General features: G+C 35.8%; 1 protein-coding gene across 12 annotated transcripts in view; it reads right to left on the reverse strand.

The window, feature by feature from the left end:
* The window catches only part of LOC141455712 (pseudouridylate synthase RPUSD2-like), an 880,316-nt gene that overhangs the window by 183,369 nt on the left and 674,659 nt on the right, over positions 1-22,288 (reverse strand). For all 12 annotated transcript variants that reach the window (XM_074130995.1, XM_074130994.1, XM_074130993.1 and 9 more), the window contains one exon: positions 21,924-22,031. In XM_074130995.1, coding sequence (XP_073987096.1) covers positions 21,924-22,031 — 108 coding nt within the window. The remainder of the gene's footprint in view (positions 1-21,923; positions 22,032-22,288) is intronic.

Here is a 22,288-nt window from a genome sequence, read left to right on the forward strand (position 1 = left end):
GCTAATAAACCATTTTGGATTGCCAGTAGAACAATCCATATAGCTCTCAACATGATAATCGACAAGGAATTTATATCTTCTCGCTATAAAGAGTTTCATTCTCTCCTAACTGGACATCCATCTCCTCTCCATCTCATCTCATCTTCCCAACAATTCTATACAACATTTGAACCGGCGTGATTTTCTCGGCGATGGAGATCAGTAATTAAATATTAATTTTGGAGGGTCACAGCTGGTTGATGAGACCTCTCATCCTATTTCCTTGTTGTAGGATGATTATTTTGCAGTTGTAAAGTTCAAATAAATAAATAAAAATATATTAATAATAATACATTCTTCTTCTTCTTCCTTTGGCACTACGGCCCTTGTAGGACCTTGGCCTCCTCAAGCAGATTAGACCAGCCCTCTCGATCTACTGCCTTTCTTCTCCATTGGTGAATCTGCATTTTTTGGAGGTCATCCTCCACATCTTGCAGCCAACGGAGTAGCGGTCTACCCCGCGGTCTTTTCCCCCCAGGATGTCCTTCCAAAGCTTTGCGTGGGCCTCTCCCACGATCCATTCTTTCTAGGTGCCCCAACCATCTCAGTCTTCCGATTTTAATAGCGGTCACCAGGTCTGCATCCTTATAATGCTCCTTCAGCTCGATGTTCCTGCTACATCTGAAAACTCCATTGTCAGCTATAGGTAGGTAGATAGTTCTGAGGACCTTCCTTTCCCAGCAATTTAGTCTATTTTCATCGGTCACCGTCAGCGCCTACGTCTCCGAGCCATACATAACAACCGGTCTAATAATCGTTTTATAGATGACCACTTTGGCCTGCCTGGACAAGTTTTTGTTCCGGAGCGTTTGTATTAGCATGCCCAGGTATCTCCAGCTGCTATTCTGCTCTTAACATCGTGGCTCACCTCGTTCTTGGATGTAAGGGTAGCTTCCAAATATTTAAATTACCTCACTCCTTCGAAACTGGGTCGACCAACTTGTAGCTCCCTAAATTGCCTGCCTCTTCTCGTAGTCACCATATACTTGGTTTTTTGAGCGTTGACACACAGTCCATTCTCTGCAGCGTTTTCCACTAGTTCCATAAAGGATGATTTTAGTGACGCTGCGGACCGAGCTATAAGTGCTATGTCATCCGCATAGGCGAGACACTGCACTAGGCGATTGTATATATTGACACCGGATATTGACAACGTATTTCTTATCGCCACTTCTAATACCAAATTAAAGAGAAGCGGTGACATTGGATCTCCTTGTCTTAGGCCCACGTTTACGCGAATGTTTAGAAGTAAAGGTAAAAAATGTAAACTTGCAAGGTATGTACATTGGAAAAATTTTTGGTAAAACGTCAACCAACACTAGAACGCTAAGCAGATCATGTCACCAGGACAAGGTACTCAGATAATTGCAAAAAAGTTTAAAAAGGCGGAATACAGAGTGGAAAATATAATATAATATTTGTCCCACAATTGCTTGCCTCAATTATTTGTCATCGTCAAGTTGTCTGCACCAGTCCTTCTTTCTTCTAGAACTTTAATTAATTAATTTCGAACTAAAGGCGGAAAACAAGTCCTACACAGTCATAGTGTTCTAATTCCTTTGAACTAGAATTACTTTACTAAGTCTAATGGATCTAAAATTCTATCTGAATCCTCTCAGTACTCAGCTTAGATTCTTTGAAAATATACTTCTCTTGGACAAAATACATCCTAAAAACAATCAAATTCATAAAATGTTACTATTTTAAACTAACTAATTTAAAAGAAAATTGCCGAAGCATATTATGACGTTTATCTTTCGATATTCGCCGATTAGAATGCCTTAATTTGATCAAGAAAAAATAAAATCAAAAAGATAAGGGACTCTACAGATGGTACAGCCATTTAATTACAATGTAAACGTCAGCAAATTGCAATGACATCTGTGAAATGCATAGCCAACATGATCTCTGCTGCAAGGTACCACCACCTCACTAGACCATATAGTTTACTACTGCACTATGTATTCACTTAGCGTCATTAAACATATATGCACCGAACAATGCCTCTTAACACGCACCAGGTCTTATACAATTTACAACTATAGAACACGCAAACCTCATATTAAATCATTGGCGATCTTCTCCATTCGATTTGTATTCAAAACAAATAAATTGCTCGGTAAAACCATTCTCTTTGTCTTATATTTCCTGCATTAAATTTGAAATTCGAACTAATTATTTTAGATAAATAATTCCAATTAATTATTCTTTCGAGTCTAATATTTGTTCAGAACGGATTCATCAGCTCCATGCTTAGTACAATAGTTAGACATTTTATTTCCAATTGCTGCAGCAAACAGACGATTTAACTGCTGCCAAAATAATATGCCTTTTTTTTTTTTGCACAAACTTCAGTTCAGTTCCGGCAACTAACCTAGCGAGACGAAAACCTTCCTTTAAGTGCAGTATTAGTTTTTTAATTTTTACCTGAAATCTTTTCACTGACCCTGACGAACAAAAGAAAACTATATACCGCTCTACTTGCCGCAATATGGACGTACGGAATACAACTCTACCAAAAAATCGAACATCAACCGACTTTAAACTTTTCAGTCTAAAATCCTGAGAACAATAGTTAACGCTCCCTTCTACGTCTCCAATCATACTATACACTCTGATCTAAATATTCCTCTCGTTTCTGAAATAGCCCAATTTCGATAAACAAAACTCCACTCAAATCTACACAGTCATTACAACCCTCTGATCCACAACATTCTTTAAATCCAAATCGCAGACTAAAACGGCGGTGGACCATCTCAACACATAACGCCGACTTCCTCTGATGGTTGCTGTGTAAACTTGCAAACCTGGCGAACTGACGGCTTCCATCACTGGATGGTCGTCGTTCACTCCACTCACGCCTCTTGGCTCACATGAATTTGCGCTCTCTCATCTCTTTTGCTTGTTGTTATCTGTTACAGTTGCAAAATAAATGAACAAATTACAAAATAAATTGTTTCAATTATTTAATGACGAACTCTAATCACACTTAGGCCGGATAATTAAGCTTGATAATTGATAATTACATACAAGAGAAAAATATTGTTTTCACTTAAAATTCACTGATTCTACTAGCTAAAACAATTAAAATACTCACAAAGAATACTTTGTAATATTTCCTATTTAATACGTTTTTATATTTATTTTGTAGCTTTAAAATATAGAACCATCAAAGAACTTAAAAAATTAGATAAAGTAAAAAATTAGATTTAATAAAAACATAAAAAATAAAATAAAAACCATTGAACAGAGGGCTTTTAATGTAATCCTTTCTATTAGCCAGTCCCGGTTCGCAGCTGCAGGCTGTGGGATATTCTATCCTTCCATTTTGTAATTTTTTCCCTAAAAGCTTCCATTATTCAGTACACACTCTTGTATAAAAGTAGAACTCACAGAATCTAATAAAGCACTTTCACAAAGAGACTGGAAAGCGATATAAAGTAACCAAAAAAGTTTTGTATCGTATCTTCTCTTTTGGGTAAAGTCTATTTTCTATCTGCGGTCATTAGCGGTTCTTCTCGTTCTTCTTTTCCCACTCTTAACATTGGAGGACTGTATCATTATGTGACATTAATAATGAACAATGCCCAGCGTCTATCTAAAAATGTAATCGCAGCCCAATAAAACAAAACGCAGATAAACCCAAATAAGAATTCATAAAGTGAAAAAATTTACAACTTCTAGAACTGAAGTTAACCGGCGGTCGGTAAGCAGCAGGTGGGGAAAAAGGTTCTTTAGATTCGCCGAACACCTTGAATTTTCCGAAAGGCGTAAATCGCATAAGGAAGTCAAAGAATTAGCTGATACATAAATATGGCGACTTCATTAGCCATAAGATTCTATTTTCAACTATTCACCGCTCCTCTGCCAATTAGTCTAGTCATTTTATAGTTGCTGTTCTATATTATACATAGAATTGTGTACTATTCCACTCTAAAGAAGAGTTCTATGTAGCTGTAAGTTGATCTTATCTTTCTATTCAATGAATTAGTTACTTCAAAGGGTTCCTAGAGTCTATATTCCTTGAGTTGTTAACACTTAATCCTGCATAAACTTGCGCACTTGGACATACCGACAGCAGAGGTCTCCCAACGATATGAATCCCAATATGCCAAACAAAACTGTACTAGTCATTCGAGGAAAGACTATCGCACAGCTATTGGCGTTTTAATCGCCCCGGAGGGTTATCAAGGACGGCGAGATGAGAGGGTGTGAACTAAAGAAATATAGTAGAAATGCAGAGATTTATAGAACTTTGTAAAGCGCTAAACGTTTGACTAAAGGGACTTCATGGCCACTGTGAATGGTTAAACTGAATACATAGAATGGAGCATTATCTGGGGTAAGGAGGATTTTGGATTGAAAGGATTGTATTCTTTGGAGGTTAGAACTAGAACAGGGTCGAATCTCAAAGTTCAATTTTGCACCTCCAGATAGGTTTTTGAAATGGATTAGTCGTTTGTCGTTTAAGCTAGAGACTGGATCTGGGGCCTAGTAATTTTTCCAATAGTCAATAACGCCTATTTGAATTCAATTCTTTTAAGTCGTGTTTTCCAAATTACTCTTTCGTTTATGAACAGTACAAGGTAGCGGGTTATTGGATACTATAGGATTCTTTTCTGAGTTTATTTATGCAACAATCAGCGCGTTAGCGCTATAAGTAACAGTGATAACACTCCCAAATATTATGTAAGATGGTTAGTCAATCTCTTCACTGGAGAGGAGATCACGAGGCCACTGTCTTTTAAGACGTCTTGTCGGGTTGCCAGGAAGTGTTCTAGAAGAAAGATTTTGAGCTAGAGGATTTATATGAGATTGCAGGGTGAAGTGGAGCTTTCTCCATCTTGTTTTAGCGACTTGTGCGATAAAAGGAATGTTAAGGTCAGTTTGTATAGTCAGGTTGGAGCGTGTACAATAGTTCGAAGTATTTTGGATTGAAGAGATTGAATCCTTTGGAGATTGGAGCGTTCGGTTGAACCCCACAGCTCTATTCCATACGCCCAGATGAGTTTCAAAATAGAAGTATAAATCAGTCTCTTGTTGTCCAGAGAGAGTTTAGATCTATCGTCTAAGAGTCTTTTAAGTAGACGATAGCTTCTGTTTAGTTCTGTTCTTTTAAGTCTTGTGTGGGGGTGAATATTATAGAAATGAAATTGTTAACAATCGGAAAGAGTGGGATGGAGCGAGAATGAAAGTGACAGATCAGGATCTGGATTTCATTGTGTTTGATTTTCCATTCTTCAACCGTTTTTCCAAGGATGTGAGATGAGACTGGAGGTTTCGTTAGGAGATCCATGTTTGCAGAGATTGAAGGGAGGTCAAATACTGGCACCTTATTGCACTGTATTAATCTCATATTAAAATTATAGCCACAATTCCACGCCTTGAATTTAAATTATTGGGAAACAATAGATGCTTGAAAATCTCAATTGTCGACTATCACATTTTCTCCTGGCCTGAAAATTCAACATCAGATTGTCCTTCAATCATGTGTTTTAAGTGGCCTAAATTAAAAATATATTTTAGCCTTAAATATATCTTTGAAACAACCAACAACAATGAACGAAATCATAACCCTTCATTGCAAAGAATAAATCTTAATATTTGGAACAACAAAGTTGTTTACTGTATATTCTTAAATTGTTTTCCATTTCATTCACCATAATAGGGAGATACCATTTATCATGATGTAAATATTACAAGACACGCAGCATCACTGAATGCAGCTTAGCAGACTGACAGGCTAGAGTACCGTTGAAGAGTAACGACATCTTCTTCCTTTGTACAATTCGTTTTTTTTTTATTTTTTTTTTTAAGAGAGAGAAAAGAGAGATTTATCTGTCTTTGGTGGAATTCAACTTTATGAATACAAACTGCCATAGTTATAAAGACACATTTAGACGAATGTTCCTGTCTCATCTAAAGTTCCCATCTATCTCTTGACAAATCACACTTCGTTTAAAACTTAGGAAAGCTTTATTTGTTCCTTTATTTTTCATTTTTTTTTTTTGTACTTAAATTTCTACGAAGAATTATCTTAAATAATAATTAATCTTTCAATGATCGCATATTCACCATGAAATATCCTTTGGAAATAACATACAGAAAACCAAAAATCGCAAAAAAAAAATAGCTAATTGCAAGGACCAATCAAGCAAGTACCTAGAAATTGGATTCCTCCTGTTACTTCCGTAGCGTAGAGTAGAGCAAATATAAGGTTGTCATTTTAGGAAAATATTCGAGAAATCTATTTTAACGCTTGGACGAAGTCTCCGGCAACCTATCGAAAGAAAACCAGATGAAATTAGAAGAAAAACAACTCTAGTGTGAATCCGCAAGGTTCAAACTTATAAATTTTGTAAAGATCCAGATTTTGAAACATTGTCTAGATTATAAAATGACGGCGAATTACTCTGAAATGAAACTTAAGGAAGTACTTACCCCTATTCGCCTTCAGATTACCCTAAAAATAATCTTTCTAACAGAAATATACAAATAAAAAGTACTATCTACAAGAATATTAAGTCAATATGAAGTTTAGAGGGAAATATTAACCACACATTTCTCTCTCCTTTATTGTGCATATGAAAAAAAAAGCGCGTACTTTAAATAGAAATGATATTTTGGAGGGAAACCTACCCAAAACAACCCTTTAGACAGAAACCGCCTTTAATCGAATTTTTCTGGAAAAAAGTATGTTTATAATAGAAAGTGTAGACCACCATGAGTATAGTGGGGACACAAAGTTTAGAGAAAGTAGTTAGAACTATTTTTGAGAAAAACTCCAAAAAAGTGGAAACCTTCTGTGAAGTGGTGTTTTGCGGTTAGATGATTTTAATCGCTAAGTTACTGTCAGATTCTAGACTGTGTTTGAGATATTTTATTGGAATTTACAACTGCAAAAAAAAAAAAAAAATAAAAGAAAATCACGAGTGGAGAAGGACCCAGTGGTGTCACTCCAGTAACGTGCTTTGCTCTCACGATAAGAGTAGTTCACGAGGCCATCTTCTCTTCAATCTCCTTAGAGGATTAACCTGGTAATGTGGAGGAAGATAGATGTTCTATGAGAGGGTTAGGATGAGCTGCTGTAGAGGAATCAAATTTGAGAAAACGAGTGTTAGCAAGAACCTGTAATGAAAGGGATTTTGAGGTCATTTTGGATGGTGAGGTTAGATACATAGAACGGAGCGTTAAGAAGTTTTCGTAGTATTTTTGACTGTAATGTCTGGAGGCGTAGTGAGTTGGAACGCTTAGTCGATCCCCATTCCTAGTAAGAGTAGAAAAATTGAACTAAAAATTACGTCCATAAATAACAGGGTTGTTTTTCTTTTAGAAAATGTGATTTTTTTTTACGCCTGTCTAGACATGATGACTTGAATTGAAATATCTTATGGCATGGAGGATTTGTGTTCGTCTAAAAATGATTTAAAATTAATCATCTTGAAGATAATCATCAAGACCCATTTTTATCATAAATTAAAAATGAGTTTTAATAACTTTTGAAAGGTAGAAATATTAAAATTTTGAATTAAGTAGTTGTAACTAAGATTTAGCGAACAGTGGGGGGTGAAATGATCCTCCTGCCCGTTAGGTATGCTGGTGTTTTTTTTGGATGATTCTGGGAGACTACGGAAGTAGGTTACCAGTACGTGGCCAGAATTGTGGATAACTCTTGAACACCCAACCACGTAAGATGAATCCTGTAACCTACTTATAAAAAAAACCTTCACTTCTCCTACAACAGTTTCCTATTTCGGCCGTATCACATAAATAATGCCTCCCTAAGAAATATATAACTCCTTCTCAAATTTCAACTTGGCCACACTTTTATTTTGAATTTTTTTTTTATTTTCGCAAAGTTTTTTAATAATCTTTAGCAAAAACTTCCTTTTGTTTAAGTTAAGAATTATTTTTTATACATATTGTACGGACACTACAGGAAACGAATTAATGAGCGATTGTTCGTTACGGTTTTGGATTTTGATTTTAGCCAAATCTGGCGCGAACACTCACTCTTAGAACTATTCTCAAGGTATTGACTCATAAAATTTTCTTCGTGCTCCGAACTATTGAGTTACATTTAATTCACATCAATTCAAAAGAAGCCTATCTACTCATTCTCCAAAATCAAATTATTGGGATAACTGACCAATGTTCAATGTACAAATCGATTAACTCCACTTTTTGAGATATCTTAAATTTAAATGTCAAAGCACTTGGTTCGATCGTAGCTTTTTACATTTATTACGAATTTCCCAAATAATGAAGGTTAACACCGTTAGACGACTTCTTTGTTTGGCCAGTGAATAATAAATAGTTTATTTCAAAAGCCACTTTGATTAATTCCAATTCAGTAGCAGGCATTGAATGAAAACAGTAAATTTATTTGAATTTATATTATAAACAGAATTTTGGAGAACAATGTACGTTATTATTCTAGATATTTAATGCAAATCGTTAGCAATTTTTTTGTTTTCGATTTTTGGTGGATATAGACCAAACTCTCAGACATCGAACAATTTGTAGAGACCACTTTTGTGGACTCAGGATATTAAAACCAGAAATATCAAGTGAAAACTGAAAATCTAAAACTTAACCATTACAATACTTTCTCTTACTAAAGTAGCATAAAGAATAAGGCGCCACGGTAGCCGAGCGATTAGAGGCGAGACCAGTAAAGCTAATATGTGTTGTGGTACTGGGTTCGATTCCCCCGGTCTTAGGCCTTGGATTTTATTTAATGGTTAATAAAAGAAATTTACAGTTAAGTATGTTTGCTAGTCGGCTTCGTCCACGACACCTAATTGGTAGTTGGATGTTAGGCCCCACCAGAAAAAATGGGCGATTACATAAGAAAAAAATAAGAGCCCCCAACGAAACCATAAATAATGGCGAAGAGGTAAACATCTGTAATCTAACAATTGATTTGATTAGAAAATATTTAGATAAAGCTTTTGCAGAACGGAGAAAGACTGTGTGAGTTGAGAAATTAGTGGCGGAGCAAAAGACGGCCAGCTGAGCTGAGGCAATGTGGGCCGGCTAACAAGATAACTGAATAATAGAGTGCAGCAGCAGCTTGTTATGTGCACGTTTATTGCCTCATTAGGCTCTGACCAGCATGGCAACGCTTCTTCGTCTAGTTTTTACTTTTCTTCACTTTTTTTGTAACCAAGAAAACATCTCGCAAAGTTTTTTCTCAACTCCATCTTATTTATCTTACTCATCAAAGAGATCTACTGACTCTTAGATAAATTCTTTTTCGATGTAACTCACCTAACTAATAAACTATGCACAATTAACCAACATCTATTTGTTATTAGAGAATTCAATTATGTAAATCTTATTGAATTTTTTTAAAATTATCGCCCGTTATTTTATATGTTCAAGAGGAACTAAGGTGATATGATTAGAGAGGTGGTAACCAATGTCAGTAAAGTAATGCCTATGTTTCCAGGGGAGCTTTTCGTCCTGATCCCTATTAGGTGTCGTGGACGAAGGCGACTAGCAATTAGTACACAAATTTTACTGGAACTCGTAGAAGCCGTTTTAAAGAAAATCTTTAAATATGTAAAAAGTGATTTAGTAAAGCGGTTTTCCCGGTTAACCAATTTGAAACTAAACCTCACAGTGGCGCCTCTGATGGTACCTAAGTGAAATACAAAAATTTGATCTTCCGATTATTCGTTTTTTTTGTTTTTTTTTGAAATTAGATCGATTACAAACAAACAGAACAACACCTGGTGTTTTTTGTTCAGTGAAACTCAAAGCGGATATTTCTGATTAAACTCAAGAGTCCAAAATCTGCACAATACTTCCAGTTCGTTAGTAGAAAAGATAAAGTAAAATAAATAAATCGACGAGTTACATGACATGGATAAAAAAAAAAATCCGTCTGTTGGGAGTGTCTCCTATTAAATAAAACATTTATATGTGGAAAAACAAACAAAAACAAATCTGCCAGCTGGTCTTCACTCAAAACCTTCAAACCAAAATATTCAGATTCTAGATTTAAAAAATAAAAATAAATAAAAACTCGTTTGTAAATGACATTTTTCCAACGAGAGATAAAAATGGAAATTTTCAATATTTAAATATTACTTAAATAATGTTTGCACCAAATTTTTATCGTATCTATCATTGGATGTAATTCGAATTGCACTCAAAAACTAAATATTCTAGATTCCCAGACTTTTATCTAAACAAAAATTACTCGCTGTATCCTGATAAAGTATCTTTAACGTCCAATTAAAAAATGCCGAAGATTCTACATTAGTGGGTACTTAACGGGAATCAGATTTCAGCAAAAAAGACTTCCTTTGTGTTTTTGTAATGTGTAAAAGTTTTTTATACAAAGATTTATATTTATTTATACAAAAAACTGGTTGAGCTTTACATAATCAGCTGTTCAAACATTCACAAAAGCTAAAAATTACAATAACAAATTACTAGAGGAAGTGGTGGTAATATGGAACCCCTCTTTGTTTTTGACTTACCAATGCTAGGACATTCCAAAGAATTGTATTGCTTTCTCTGGTAATTATTAGCTTTACATATTAGTCTTGGACTATTGTCTTCAAATTTACTCTCCTCCAACCACCAGATGAGCAACCGTCAATTTTATGGAAAAAGTGGAAGTGGTGCCTCTGACTTGAGCAGCAGGTAATATGGAACACCTTAGTATCTTTATTGCAAGTCGCCGTAGAGTGGGTTTGGGTACAATGAATATTTTTGCAGCTTTTTTTTTTAGCCCCATTTTAGATTCTTCTCCTTTTTTCCCCAGAAATATAAATGATTTGCTTGTAATGCTTGCAATATGGAACCCCATGAAATTAGTCTACTACGAGCGTATGTAATGTGGAACTAAGTTCCATATTACCAGCGCCCATGGGATTCCAGAAATTGTGAAACATAAGAACTGATTCACAAATGAAAATCGCTGCAATACATCCCTTTGAAGCAATATATAGTGCGGATAGCTACCACTATTTTGATAACAAAACAAAAATAACAGTTTGATCTTGCCTTCTTAAAGTTTTCAAGAATCGATAAAAAATTTCAAAATGTAGATACAGTAGCAACTGAACTAACCACCTGCTTAGCACAGTTTGAGCCGGATACTGTTAAGACAAGATCACTTGCTGCCAAAATATTATAGGGTTCCATAATACCATCAGGGTTCCACATTACCACCACTTCCTCTACTTTCATATTAATAACCCATTAAAATATTCTGTCAAATAATTCATTTGTACGCCATATAATTTTCTTTGCAGAAGGCAAGGAATCTAGCCTATCTCTTTTAATGTTTTCTGATTTTTAATACTATTCTAGGATACATTTATATACTTGTGTGCGTTTATATTATTTAAATGTGTGAGAAAGGAACGTGTGACTATTTTAGATTACCAGCAAACAGACTGACCACCGACCAAGTAGCAAAAAGTCTATCATGTGTTGGAAGATGTTTTCTGCAAAGAGAGAATACCGTCCAGCGAATGTCATCATACAGAATCTATTAGAGGGAAGGGATTAGCTATGCGGTTAGCGTACTGGACTCCCACGCGGAGGTCCCGGGTTCGAATCCAGCTGCTGACCCTTAGATTTTCTCTTCCTAGGAGCTTCTTACAGCTCACTGTCCGGTGATGGACAGTGTTGTCTGTAACGAGAGAACACTGTCCGGAGGCCGGCAGTGCACTGGAAGAAGCTCCGGGCGCTAATGACCTTAGCTGTTGATGCGCAAAAAAAAAAAAAAAAAAAAAAAAAAAAAAAAAAAAAAAAAAAATACTATACGAGGGGGTACCCAAAAAAAACCGGAATTATTTTTTAAAAGCTATTTATTTACAAATTTTTTACAGAACAACCTTATCCCCTTCAAAATACTCTCCATTACAACTAATACATTTGTCCCACCGGTGCTTCCACTGTTCGAAACATTTTTTGTAGTCATCTTTAGAAATGGCTGACAGCTCCTTCTTCGTTTTTTTCTTGACCTCTTCAATGTTGTCAAATCGGTGACCTTTCATGCCCTTTTTCATGCGTGGAAATAAGAAAAAGTCGCACGGAGCCAGGTCAGGCGAGTAAGGTGCGTGGGGCAGCGGAACCATGCCATTTTTAGCCAAAAACTGTGTAACAGAGATGGCTGTGTGTGCAGGTGCATTGTCGTGGTGGAAGAACCAGTCTCCTGTTTGCCACAAATCGGGTCTTTTTTGGCGAACACTATTGCGCAATCTTTTCAAAACTTCCAAATACAAGGTTTGATTGACGGTCTGACCTGGGGGGACAAACTCTGAATGGACTACGCCTTTGGCATCAAAAAAGCAAATCAGCATTGTTTTGATGTTTGACTTGACTTGACGACATTTTTTTGGTCGGGGTGAAGATGACGTCTTCCATTGGCTCGACTGTTGCTTTGTTTCTGGGTCATAACCATAGCACCATGACTCATCACCAGTAATGACCTTTGACAGAAAGTCTGGATCAGTTTCAAGCTGTTGTTTCAAAGCACGACATGTTTCAACTCGATGTTCTTTTTGATTGTCAGTTAGAACTCGAGGAACAAACTTGGCAGCAACCATTTTCATCCCCAAATCTTCCGTTAAAATTCGCTGAACCGAGCTCCAAGATAACCCACTACTCTCTGACAGTTGATCAATTGTCTGTCGACGGTCTGTGAACACCAGCTCTCGAATTTTTTCAACATTTTCGTCGATTCGGGCAGTTGATGGACGTCCAGAACGAGGTTTGTCATCAATCGACATGTCGCCATTTTTAAACCGAGTAAACCACTCGTATACTTGAGTTTTTCCCATAGCGTCATCTTTGTAAGCTGTTTTCAACATTAAAACACTTTCAGCAGCATTTTTGCCGAGTAGAAAACAAAATTTCAGAGCTGCACGTTGTTCACTTAAACTTGCCATCATAAAAAACGAAAAAAGAACAAAACAGCGCTGGTAAAAACGATCACTGCAGATGAACAGAACAAGCCAGGCAGACAACACAGGCAGGACTGAACTGGCAAGGAATTGCGCTATACACGTCTAGCGGCAGAAATGCGTACTACATAAGCTCCATGCGCGGCAACGCAATTCCGGTTATTTTTGGGTACCCCCTCGTATATTATATAATTTCCTTTATCAGGTATCTTCTCTTTTATTGAGCTCCTAACAGGATATTATGTGCTCACAATTTTGCTCGCCTTTATATAGCATACCCTTAGGGCAGCCCTTCCTGTAGTCAACTTCCGTATAAGTCTAAAGCACGCTAACTTCTCCCATTTCTACTTAGAAGGTTCACATACGGTTCTGTCTCGAAATAATATTTTTGTTTCCTTAACCCTTCTAGTGATGTTATATTCGCTATAAGTGCAAAGATCTTCCTGACTATCTATATCCCGCAATCTTCTTGTATATTATTTTGTACAAGATTCTGCGTATTGTAAGACCTCTTCTTTTATTATCCAGCCCAGTCTAATTTTTTCAATGTCTGTTTTCAACTCCTTAACCCATATTTTTATTATTACGTAAAACCTCTTGTTAAAAAACTTTCCTTTCTCTAGATTCTTTAACTTCTAGTAATGTATAATCTTTAACTTTCAGAAATAGTACAATATATAAACATTTTAGAAATAATTTAAATAAAACATCTGGAACTTGAACAAACTAAATTAGCTGATAAAATCAATGTGTAACTGCAAACTTGAAATAAAATTGAATAATAACAAAATTAAATTTTCATTGCCACGATTTAAAAAAAAAACTATATTTCAGAATTATGAAACTTAGGGCAGCGATATCGCATGAAGTCTGGGTCAACTATATGTCGTCATGAACAAACGTTTGTGATCTGCTTTTGTGTTGGTAGAATTGTGACTGCACTAAATTCGGGCTGTACTACGTTAGATGAAAGAAAAGTTATTAATAATATTTTTGCTACATCCTTCTTAATTCAGGGCAGAGTTCATATAACTGCTTCTATCGCCATAAATGTTAATACGCAGATTGAAATTTAATTTTAAGTTCCTCGATTTTGGTTAATTCGATCAACACTTTTTGCAGTTTAAGAGATTTTTTTAAATTAAAAAAAAAAAATTAATTTGTAACGCCGAAAAATATTTCAATTGTAACTGAGCGGAACGCATTTTAAAAATATCTTTTTACCTCTGAATGGGAAGATCTAGATGAGATACTGCAGTTTTTTCCTTCATTAAATTTGGAAACTGGTTGCATTTTCTTCGGTCTAAACTTCGTTTATACTGAAAACGTTTTGTCACAAAATCAGAAATAATATTTTTTGTTTTAATTATTTCATTTAATCAACTTGAAGCTGTAGATTTACTTCATTAAATTTGTAAATGTCTCCCTCAAATAACCTATACTATTTTTTGAGTTAGTCAAATCAAAATATTGTGACTGTCATTTTTAACTTAACTCGAAAACGAAGAGTGTATGAAATTGATTCATTCAGGGACTTTTCAGCAACCATTGATTTACTTTGCAGGCCGTCTCCAGATTAAATTTAAGCCTGGAAGAAGAGGAAACGGCCTCTTTCCTGTCGAGTGATGGCACCATGAAACCTTCGAAACTTTAAGACGGCAGGAGATAGTAGCGCAAAAAGAACTAATACGGAAAGTTCTCAACCTCTTTAGAAGAGGAGGTTTCGTCTACTTGATCCCAAGGGGATGGCACAATAAGCCACTTGTGGCTGCGTTGCTATGGGGCATAGGTTCCGTTCCGCTTTTCTAAACCTAAGCCTAACAACCGTCCTCCTGGACCGTTTCATTGGTACCATACTCTTCGACGATGCTACAAAGCTTTGCTGCTATCGCTAACGAAGATTTAAGCAGACTCATTGTTATTAGTTAGTTAAGGTTGCGATTAGAATTTACTGAATGTGCGATTCGATTAAGGGTTAAACCCTACAGTTCTGCCACTGCGATTATGGGGATCCATAGTGTAAATATGTACAGTATAGGAAGACAGTTGTCGTTCACTTGAAAATAGTTGTAAAATACATGAGAAGTAGTGTCAGGCTAAGGAGAAAGTAAAAAAATATAATTCTCTCCCAGAGGAAAAAAATAAGACCAGCAAGTAATACGTGGAAACAGAGTAAAACCGGAACCTAATAGAGAGAAAGACGTACAACCAGGAAAGGATGGAAAAGCCAAGAAGGAAGCAAAGGGCGCGTACGTATGATGCCCTCTAAGTGCCTCCTTTTCGTGGGGGGTGTGCGCGTCTGCAAGGACAAAAACAACAGCGGACACAACAGAGTGCTCTGTCAAAACAGAGAATACCAACATTCCTCCCTCTGTCTGCACATAGTAGTCTCTTACGGACAAACCGACGAGCCCAGAGCGCGCTTGCATGCACGTCAGGACTTCGCAGTTAGTGGCGGTGAAGAAGAAGGTCGCACTCTTCTTAGATTAGAACATCTACCACCTTGCCTTCTCTATCCAATGCTCCATATTCGTAATTTAGAAGAAAACTAAATGGAAACCTTTAATTCTTTAAAACATGCTCTTATAATATAGTGCCCAGTTATTTGCCGCAAGACAAGATATATGAGGTTTCTAAACTATATAAATAGTTCTTACTTTTTGAATTATGGAATTACCACAAATGTTGGGTAGTATTGACAATTTTGTGCATCCTAGAACACATGTAGCATACATGCCTTTGGTCAGGGAATCTCTAACAACGTAAGGCAGCTTTCATTAACTAATTAAATACTCAGAACTGAGGCAACTCAATTTAATCAACGAGTTCTATAAGCGCGAGAAAATGCGCTGTTCGAAAAACCTAGGCCTAAGAGTATTTCGTGGAAGGTTTCAATTAATTCGTTGCGAAAACTTTTTCTCTTTTGGCGTTGATGTGTGAATTTATATCGTACGAGTGGTGCTTTTCTTTTTGGTTGCTGGTGATTTACTGGAACTTATTCCATTTTCTTTTTGTTTAAACTTTACATCCAGCGAGAGTACACAGCAATCTCAGCACCACTACAGGGAGGAAGTGGTGAGATTAACTAGCCAGTAGTGGCTCTCTCTAGATTGCGGGAAGAAGAGGTTGGTAAGAAAGAAGATCGCGTGGCCGATGCCGTTTTAAACAACTTGGAGAAGGATTTTCTGGGTAAATAATAATTGGACGAGAGAGTTCGGGTAATCTGTTAAATTAAGGTGGAAATTGTAGAGGTCTATGACGGAGGATACCATGGGAGACATAAGGTGCGTTTACAATTTTGCGAATAGCTTTGGACTAGAAGTATTATAAAAGTTAAGGTTAAGGTGGCGGAGTCCCTCAATTCTGCTCCATAAATCCGAATTGATCGAAGTAATGTTTTGTAAAGTGAGTGTTATAGCAAGGATGGATTTAGGCCCTTGGAGTCTCCTAAGTCGTATTTAGTTCGTAACGTCTATTTATAATCAGTCTTTTAAGTCCTGCATTAAGGTACCTCGTTAGACTTATTTCACTTTAAATTGTACAGACATGTGATTCAAGTTGATTGATCTGACTTGAAATCAGCTTCTTTAATTTGTTGTAAACTTAAGAAATATAGACTATCAACTGAAACTGATTGAAATATATGCTGTTCAACAGTAAACGCAAATTAAAAACTATTCAGTTTAAAAATCAAGCACATGGGTGTTTTACTCTTGTTAATCAGGAAATATTTTATTAGTTCGCCAACATCGTAAAGTAAAGGAAATAAATGGAATCCTGAAACTTTAAAGTGCTTTTTCCCCTTTTAAACTATGACTGACGTCTAAAGCTTTTAAAAAAGCATTTTGCTTTATGCTTATATAATGCAAGCATGAATCTATCTTAAAGAAAACGAGAGAGATAATGTATATATTTTAATAGTTTTTTTCAAACAATGAGTAGTAAGAAATGTAAATGCATTGAACTCACTCTTAAGAAATAAGATTAAAGCAGAAAACAAATGATTCAAGTGTCCGTTAAAATAATTATTAAGTTCTAAAGTGAATTTTTATATAAAATATGATCAAAATTTTTTAATAAAATCCAAGGCCTAGACTGAGAGTTGAACCCAGTACCACAATACATATTTAAATGGGAATTGTGAGATTGGACCGTAAGTGGGACTTTATCCAACTTCTTTTACAGGAATAAGTCACAAATACAAATTTTGATATACGTAAAACTTTAGTAAAGTAATGCCTATTTTTTCAAGCGGCTTCATGACCAAGTACCGATATTTACTTACTTTACTATTAAATTCTCATGTTGACCATTAAATAAAATCCAAGGTCTAGACATGGGGAATCGAATCCAGTATCAGTTGATTACAATTTCCTCTCTTGTACAGCCAACGGAAGTGATTAAATCGCGCAGAACGGCATTATTAGAGGAAAAGGATTTTTATTATGATAGTCATTAACGCCGAATTACGTCATATATAAAACACAGAACCTACATTAATGCTCATTAATGAATTTGAAGGTAGCCCCAAAATTTAAGAAGTTGATATTACGAAGAATCTCAAAAATTTAAGATAAAATTTAAGGAAAACAAAAATCCAAATATCCTTTCGCCGACATTTAAATTCTTTCTTAAGATAGCCGCGTTGAATTTAATATTTAATTACAAGAAAAGTTTTATTTTTTAAACTGAAAGAGAACACCAAAGCTTAGCACTAGTATCCAACGGCCTAGATGGAAGTACAAGAATTACCTTCTTGGATGAAGGTCTAATGCTCCAGGTTTACGATGCAAAATACTGGAAAAGCAGACTGTTCTAGTGTCCAGAGAGAAGGATTTTTAGCAAAAGATGTTTCCTAAGCCAAGGCAAATGGTTATCTGGGAAATAAAAAGCGTAAACCTGAGAAAATATTTCCAAGAGATGGAATCTGAAGAAGAAGATGAAGGTGGCTAAATTAGGTGATCCAGTATTCCCTGGAGAAAGGAAGTAAAGGAAGGCCGTGAAAAATCTTGGACGGATGCTGTTTTGACGGCTCCTGTTATAAATAACTAATTTGGTCTGAGATTTAATAATTTGTTTTTTGCCTAGCCAACGATTTAAACTTTAATATAAATTATAAATATTTTATTAAATCGTCAATAATGCAGGCAGTTATAACTTGGTCCAACTTAGTACTAAGATAGTGTGAAGCACATTTGAAACCTTCGTTAGGTTAGGTCAATACAGGAGAGCCTGAAGGGCACAGGATCTCAAGTATTTGGCTCTTATTCACAAACCCTCTTATTATTTTTTGCTGAAACATGGCAGCCTTCTCGGATTCCATAAAACCCGGAACTCTTGAGGTTCTGTACACTTGTGGCTACCAGTACTTTTTCTTAGTTCAAAGTACGACGCCTTCGCTTGATCCTCTAATTTTTCAACAACTTCTTCTTTTTATTTGTTTAAGCAACGGATGCAACAGGCATTCAACTGGAGGAACTAAATAATGATGTTGCACAAGAAGAGAAATCTACTATACTTTAACGCTAATTTTCTCCAAAATCTAAAGGTTTCATACATATTTATTTCTCAAGGGATCTACCTCCTTCTCGCACAGAAAATAACCTTAATCGAATTCACGGGAGAAATAATGCCAATAAAAATAGTATATTTGTGTGCTTTTAATTACTACACAAAATCCATGCAGTAGGTGCTTCAGTTTATGATTAAATTGTGTGTTCTTGTAAATTTATTTTTTAAAAATTAATAAAGAACATTATTATTATTATTATTATTATTATTATTATTATTATTATTACACAAAGTTTAATTCAACTTGTAGTAATTGTTATTGGGAAAGACTGACAAATTATTCAGTAGAGATACTGCCGGTGGATTGATTCAGACTAGAATCTTATACGTGTAGCATAATCTGTTAGTGTGTAAACTAAATATCAAGTACGAATAGGATGAAAAAATAATCGCCATTTCAGTCGTGATACATTTATTTTGCCGAGCTTTCGACCTAGGGACTAGGTCTTCTTCAAGACAAGTCCATCTACAGACAAGACAGAAGGCATACCAACCCTGTAATGTAAAAATATTACTTTGTAAACTAGCCCTGAAAATGACCTAGTCCCTAGGTCGAAAGCTCGGTAGAATAAATGTATCACGACTGAAATGGTAATTATTTTTTCATCCTATTGAAACTATGAATCAGTTACCAAAAAGAATGAACAAAAATCAAGTACGAATTTGTAGTTTCTTTTAGTGACCGTGAACTATTAATATTCAGGATATAACTACTAGCTAGGATTCGGTTAAAATCAAGAAAAAAACAACTCCATCTTTACACCAACGTTTTTTTCTATAATTCAACCAAACTTACATAACCACGCCCTGAGGAAGACAATAAATTTGTCGAAACGTTGGCGTAAAGACGGAGATGTTTTTTTTTACAGTATTTTGATCGAATCCTCGCTAGTTTAATCCTACTTGAACATTCTACAGTTTTTGAGGTTCCTAATTAATGTATCATGTCCGGAGCCCGGAAGTAACTGAAAATATTCTGTTGGTGCTAATAACATCACTTTTTTGACGCGATTAAAAAGAACAAACACAAAAAATGAAGCAATGACAATATATCTTTTTATTTCGCGCAAGCTTGTGAGAGAAACAATTTTTATTGAGCGAACAAAAAACTTTTACTTCTGGCTAGAAAATAAATAATAATAATATGAACGTGTTTATTAATAGTTAAAGCAAAACCCAAAGTACTTTTAATTGCTTGAATTTTGGAAAAACGTCAGCTTATGAAAATAAGGGATGGTACCATCGGCGAAACCGCAAGACCGATGATGTAAGAGGGGAGCGCGGTCTGCTTCCGTTTGCCTAGGCTCCACCCTGCCTTGCTGAGCAAGATACGAGGGTCGTTTGAAAAGTCCGTGCAAAGTCAGAGAGATAGCACTACTGGCGCGTATCGAGGTTATGTTTAGTTAGTAGCATCTCTTGGAAGAACACAAACCAAGTTTCAGCCAGATCGGTCTATTTCTTTGTGTTTGGCATTCGTTTGAATCGAGGAAGTCGAGTGATTTTCAAAAAATGGACGAAAAAGAATTTCGTGTGTTGATTAAACACTACTTTATGAAAGGCAAAACGCCTGAGGAGACTAAAGAGAAGCTTGATAAACATTATGGTGACTCTGCACCTTCGATTAGAATAGTTTATAAGTGGTTTCAAAATTTTCGGAGTGGCCATATGGGCACAAGTGACGCTGAACGTTCTGGGCGCCCTGTTGAGGTTACTACTCCAGAAATCATTGATAAAATCCATGATATGGTGATGGATGACAGAAGAGTGAAGGTGCGTGAGATTGCTAGTGCTGTGGGCATCTCGAATGAACGGGTACATAATAGTTTGCATCAACATTTGGACATGACAAAGCTATTCGCAAGATGGGTGCCGCGATTGCTCACGCTTGACCAAAAACGAAATCGTGTGAAGTGTTGCAAGGACGGTTTGCAGCTGTTCTAGAAGAATCCGCAGGACTTTAAGCGTCGTTTCGTCACTGTGGATGAATCATGGATACATCACTACACTCCTGAGACCAAAGAACAATCTAAACAATGGGTTACCAAGGGGGAATCTGCACCAAAAAATTTATTTATTAAAATTTATTCATCGTTATTGGACCGAGCGAAAACCGAGCTGCAAGAAAAACGCCCACGATTGGCCCACAAAAAAGTCCTTTTCCATCAAGACAACGCACCAGCTCACACCTCAGCAGTTGTGGTCGCAAAATTAATGGAAATAGGGTTCCAACTCGTTTCACATCCCCCCTATTCTCCAGACTTGGCTCCCTCGGACTACTATTTGTTCCCCAATATGAAAAAATGGCTGGCGGGAAAAAGATTTTATTCAAACGAGGAGGTGATTGCAGAAACGAATGGCTATTTTTCAGACTTGGACAAATCCTATTATTCGGAAGGGATCAACAAACTAGAGCAGCGTTGGACGAAGTGTATAAGCCTAAAAGGAGACTATGTCGAAAAATAAAAAAGGTTTACCCCAAAAAATTAAGTAGTTTTTATTTTTGCACGGACTTTTCAAACGACCCTCGTATGTGTGTGGCAGCCCGATAGGACAATAGGGTACCATCCCAGCTCTAGTGGCCTGTATGTGAGAAAAGAAACTGTGTAGTAGGCGCTAATGGCCACAGACATCGATGCGCCGGAAAAAAAAAATAATAATAAGTGCTTATATATACATATACAGCTATATACATAAATTACATTACAGAATGCAATAAATAATAACACTCAAGAGTATGGAGCGTACTCCGTCTGCAGAGTTGAGATTGGTTTATAATTCATTCCATTCTAAATACAACACGTTTTTGGAAAAAATAAAATGATCCACCAGTGAGTAAAATAAATGAATAAAGAAAATAAATAAATACTTTAGCAAAAACAGAAAAATAAAAAATAAAACACATTTTAATCACAATTAATTTCATTAATTATTAATTTTCTGTAATAAAAGGCCTCTTTTAAATAATTACATAAATCATTCCAATTCCAGCCGTTTAATATAGCAAATGAATCGTTATCATTAAGATTTTTTTTATTAAAATAGTTTAAACGATATGGAGTTAAATAGGACATACACAGTAAAGACGGAGACGTTTTTTACAAATACAACACTATATCCTCTACTTGATTCAGATTACATAGTGTGCGTAAGTGGCATCAGGTTTAAAAAGTCGATAATTTAAACACAATGATTCTGTTCTGGCTTTTAATATTAATTCTAAGTCTGTAAATGACCTGTTTCAAAAATAATCTGGATTATAAGTTAATTTAAGATAGATACCATTAGATAATGATGGATACCATTGCTAGAATATATATATTATTATAAATATATTTTTACTTTCTGATACTTAAATTTAGAAATGAACTTATCTAAAAGTACCTTTTTAAGTTCTCGATTGAGATCCGGGTCGTCTTGCGCCTTTCTTTTGTCTACAAGTACTGTGGGAGCTGCAGTTGGGTTGCACTGGGCCACCAGGCACACCTCTTCCTGTAAGACAAAATGTTATCTTTAGGAACAAAGTTAAAATGCTACAATCCTACAGTATTATCCAGATAAATCAGCCCGCTAAGCGATAAATAACATGTTGAATAAATTATAATAAGCTAATGGTTGAAATAACATTTTTAAAATCACAGTTTCTTTGCACTATCAATTTGTGCGCTTAATTTGTAAGTTCTCAATTTAACATTAAGTCTAAAATCAAAATAATGTAATATGAAATGAAAGAGATATATATTTTAGAC

The sequence above is a fragment of the Rhodnius prolixus genome, unplaced genomic scaffold (genome assembly GCF_049639745.1).
Source record: "Rhodnius prolixus isolate KJV_2025 unplaced genomic scaffold, Rpr scaffold_4, whole genome shotgun sequence".
NCBI classification, from domain to species: domain Eukaryota; kingdom Metazoa; phylum Arthropoda; class Insecta; order Hemiptera; family Reduviidae; genus Rhodnius; species Rhodnius prolixus.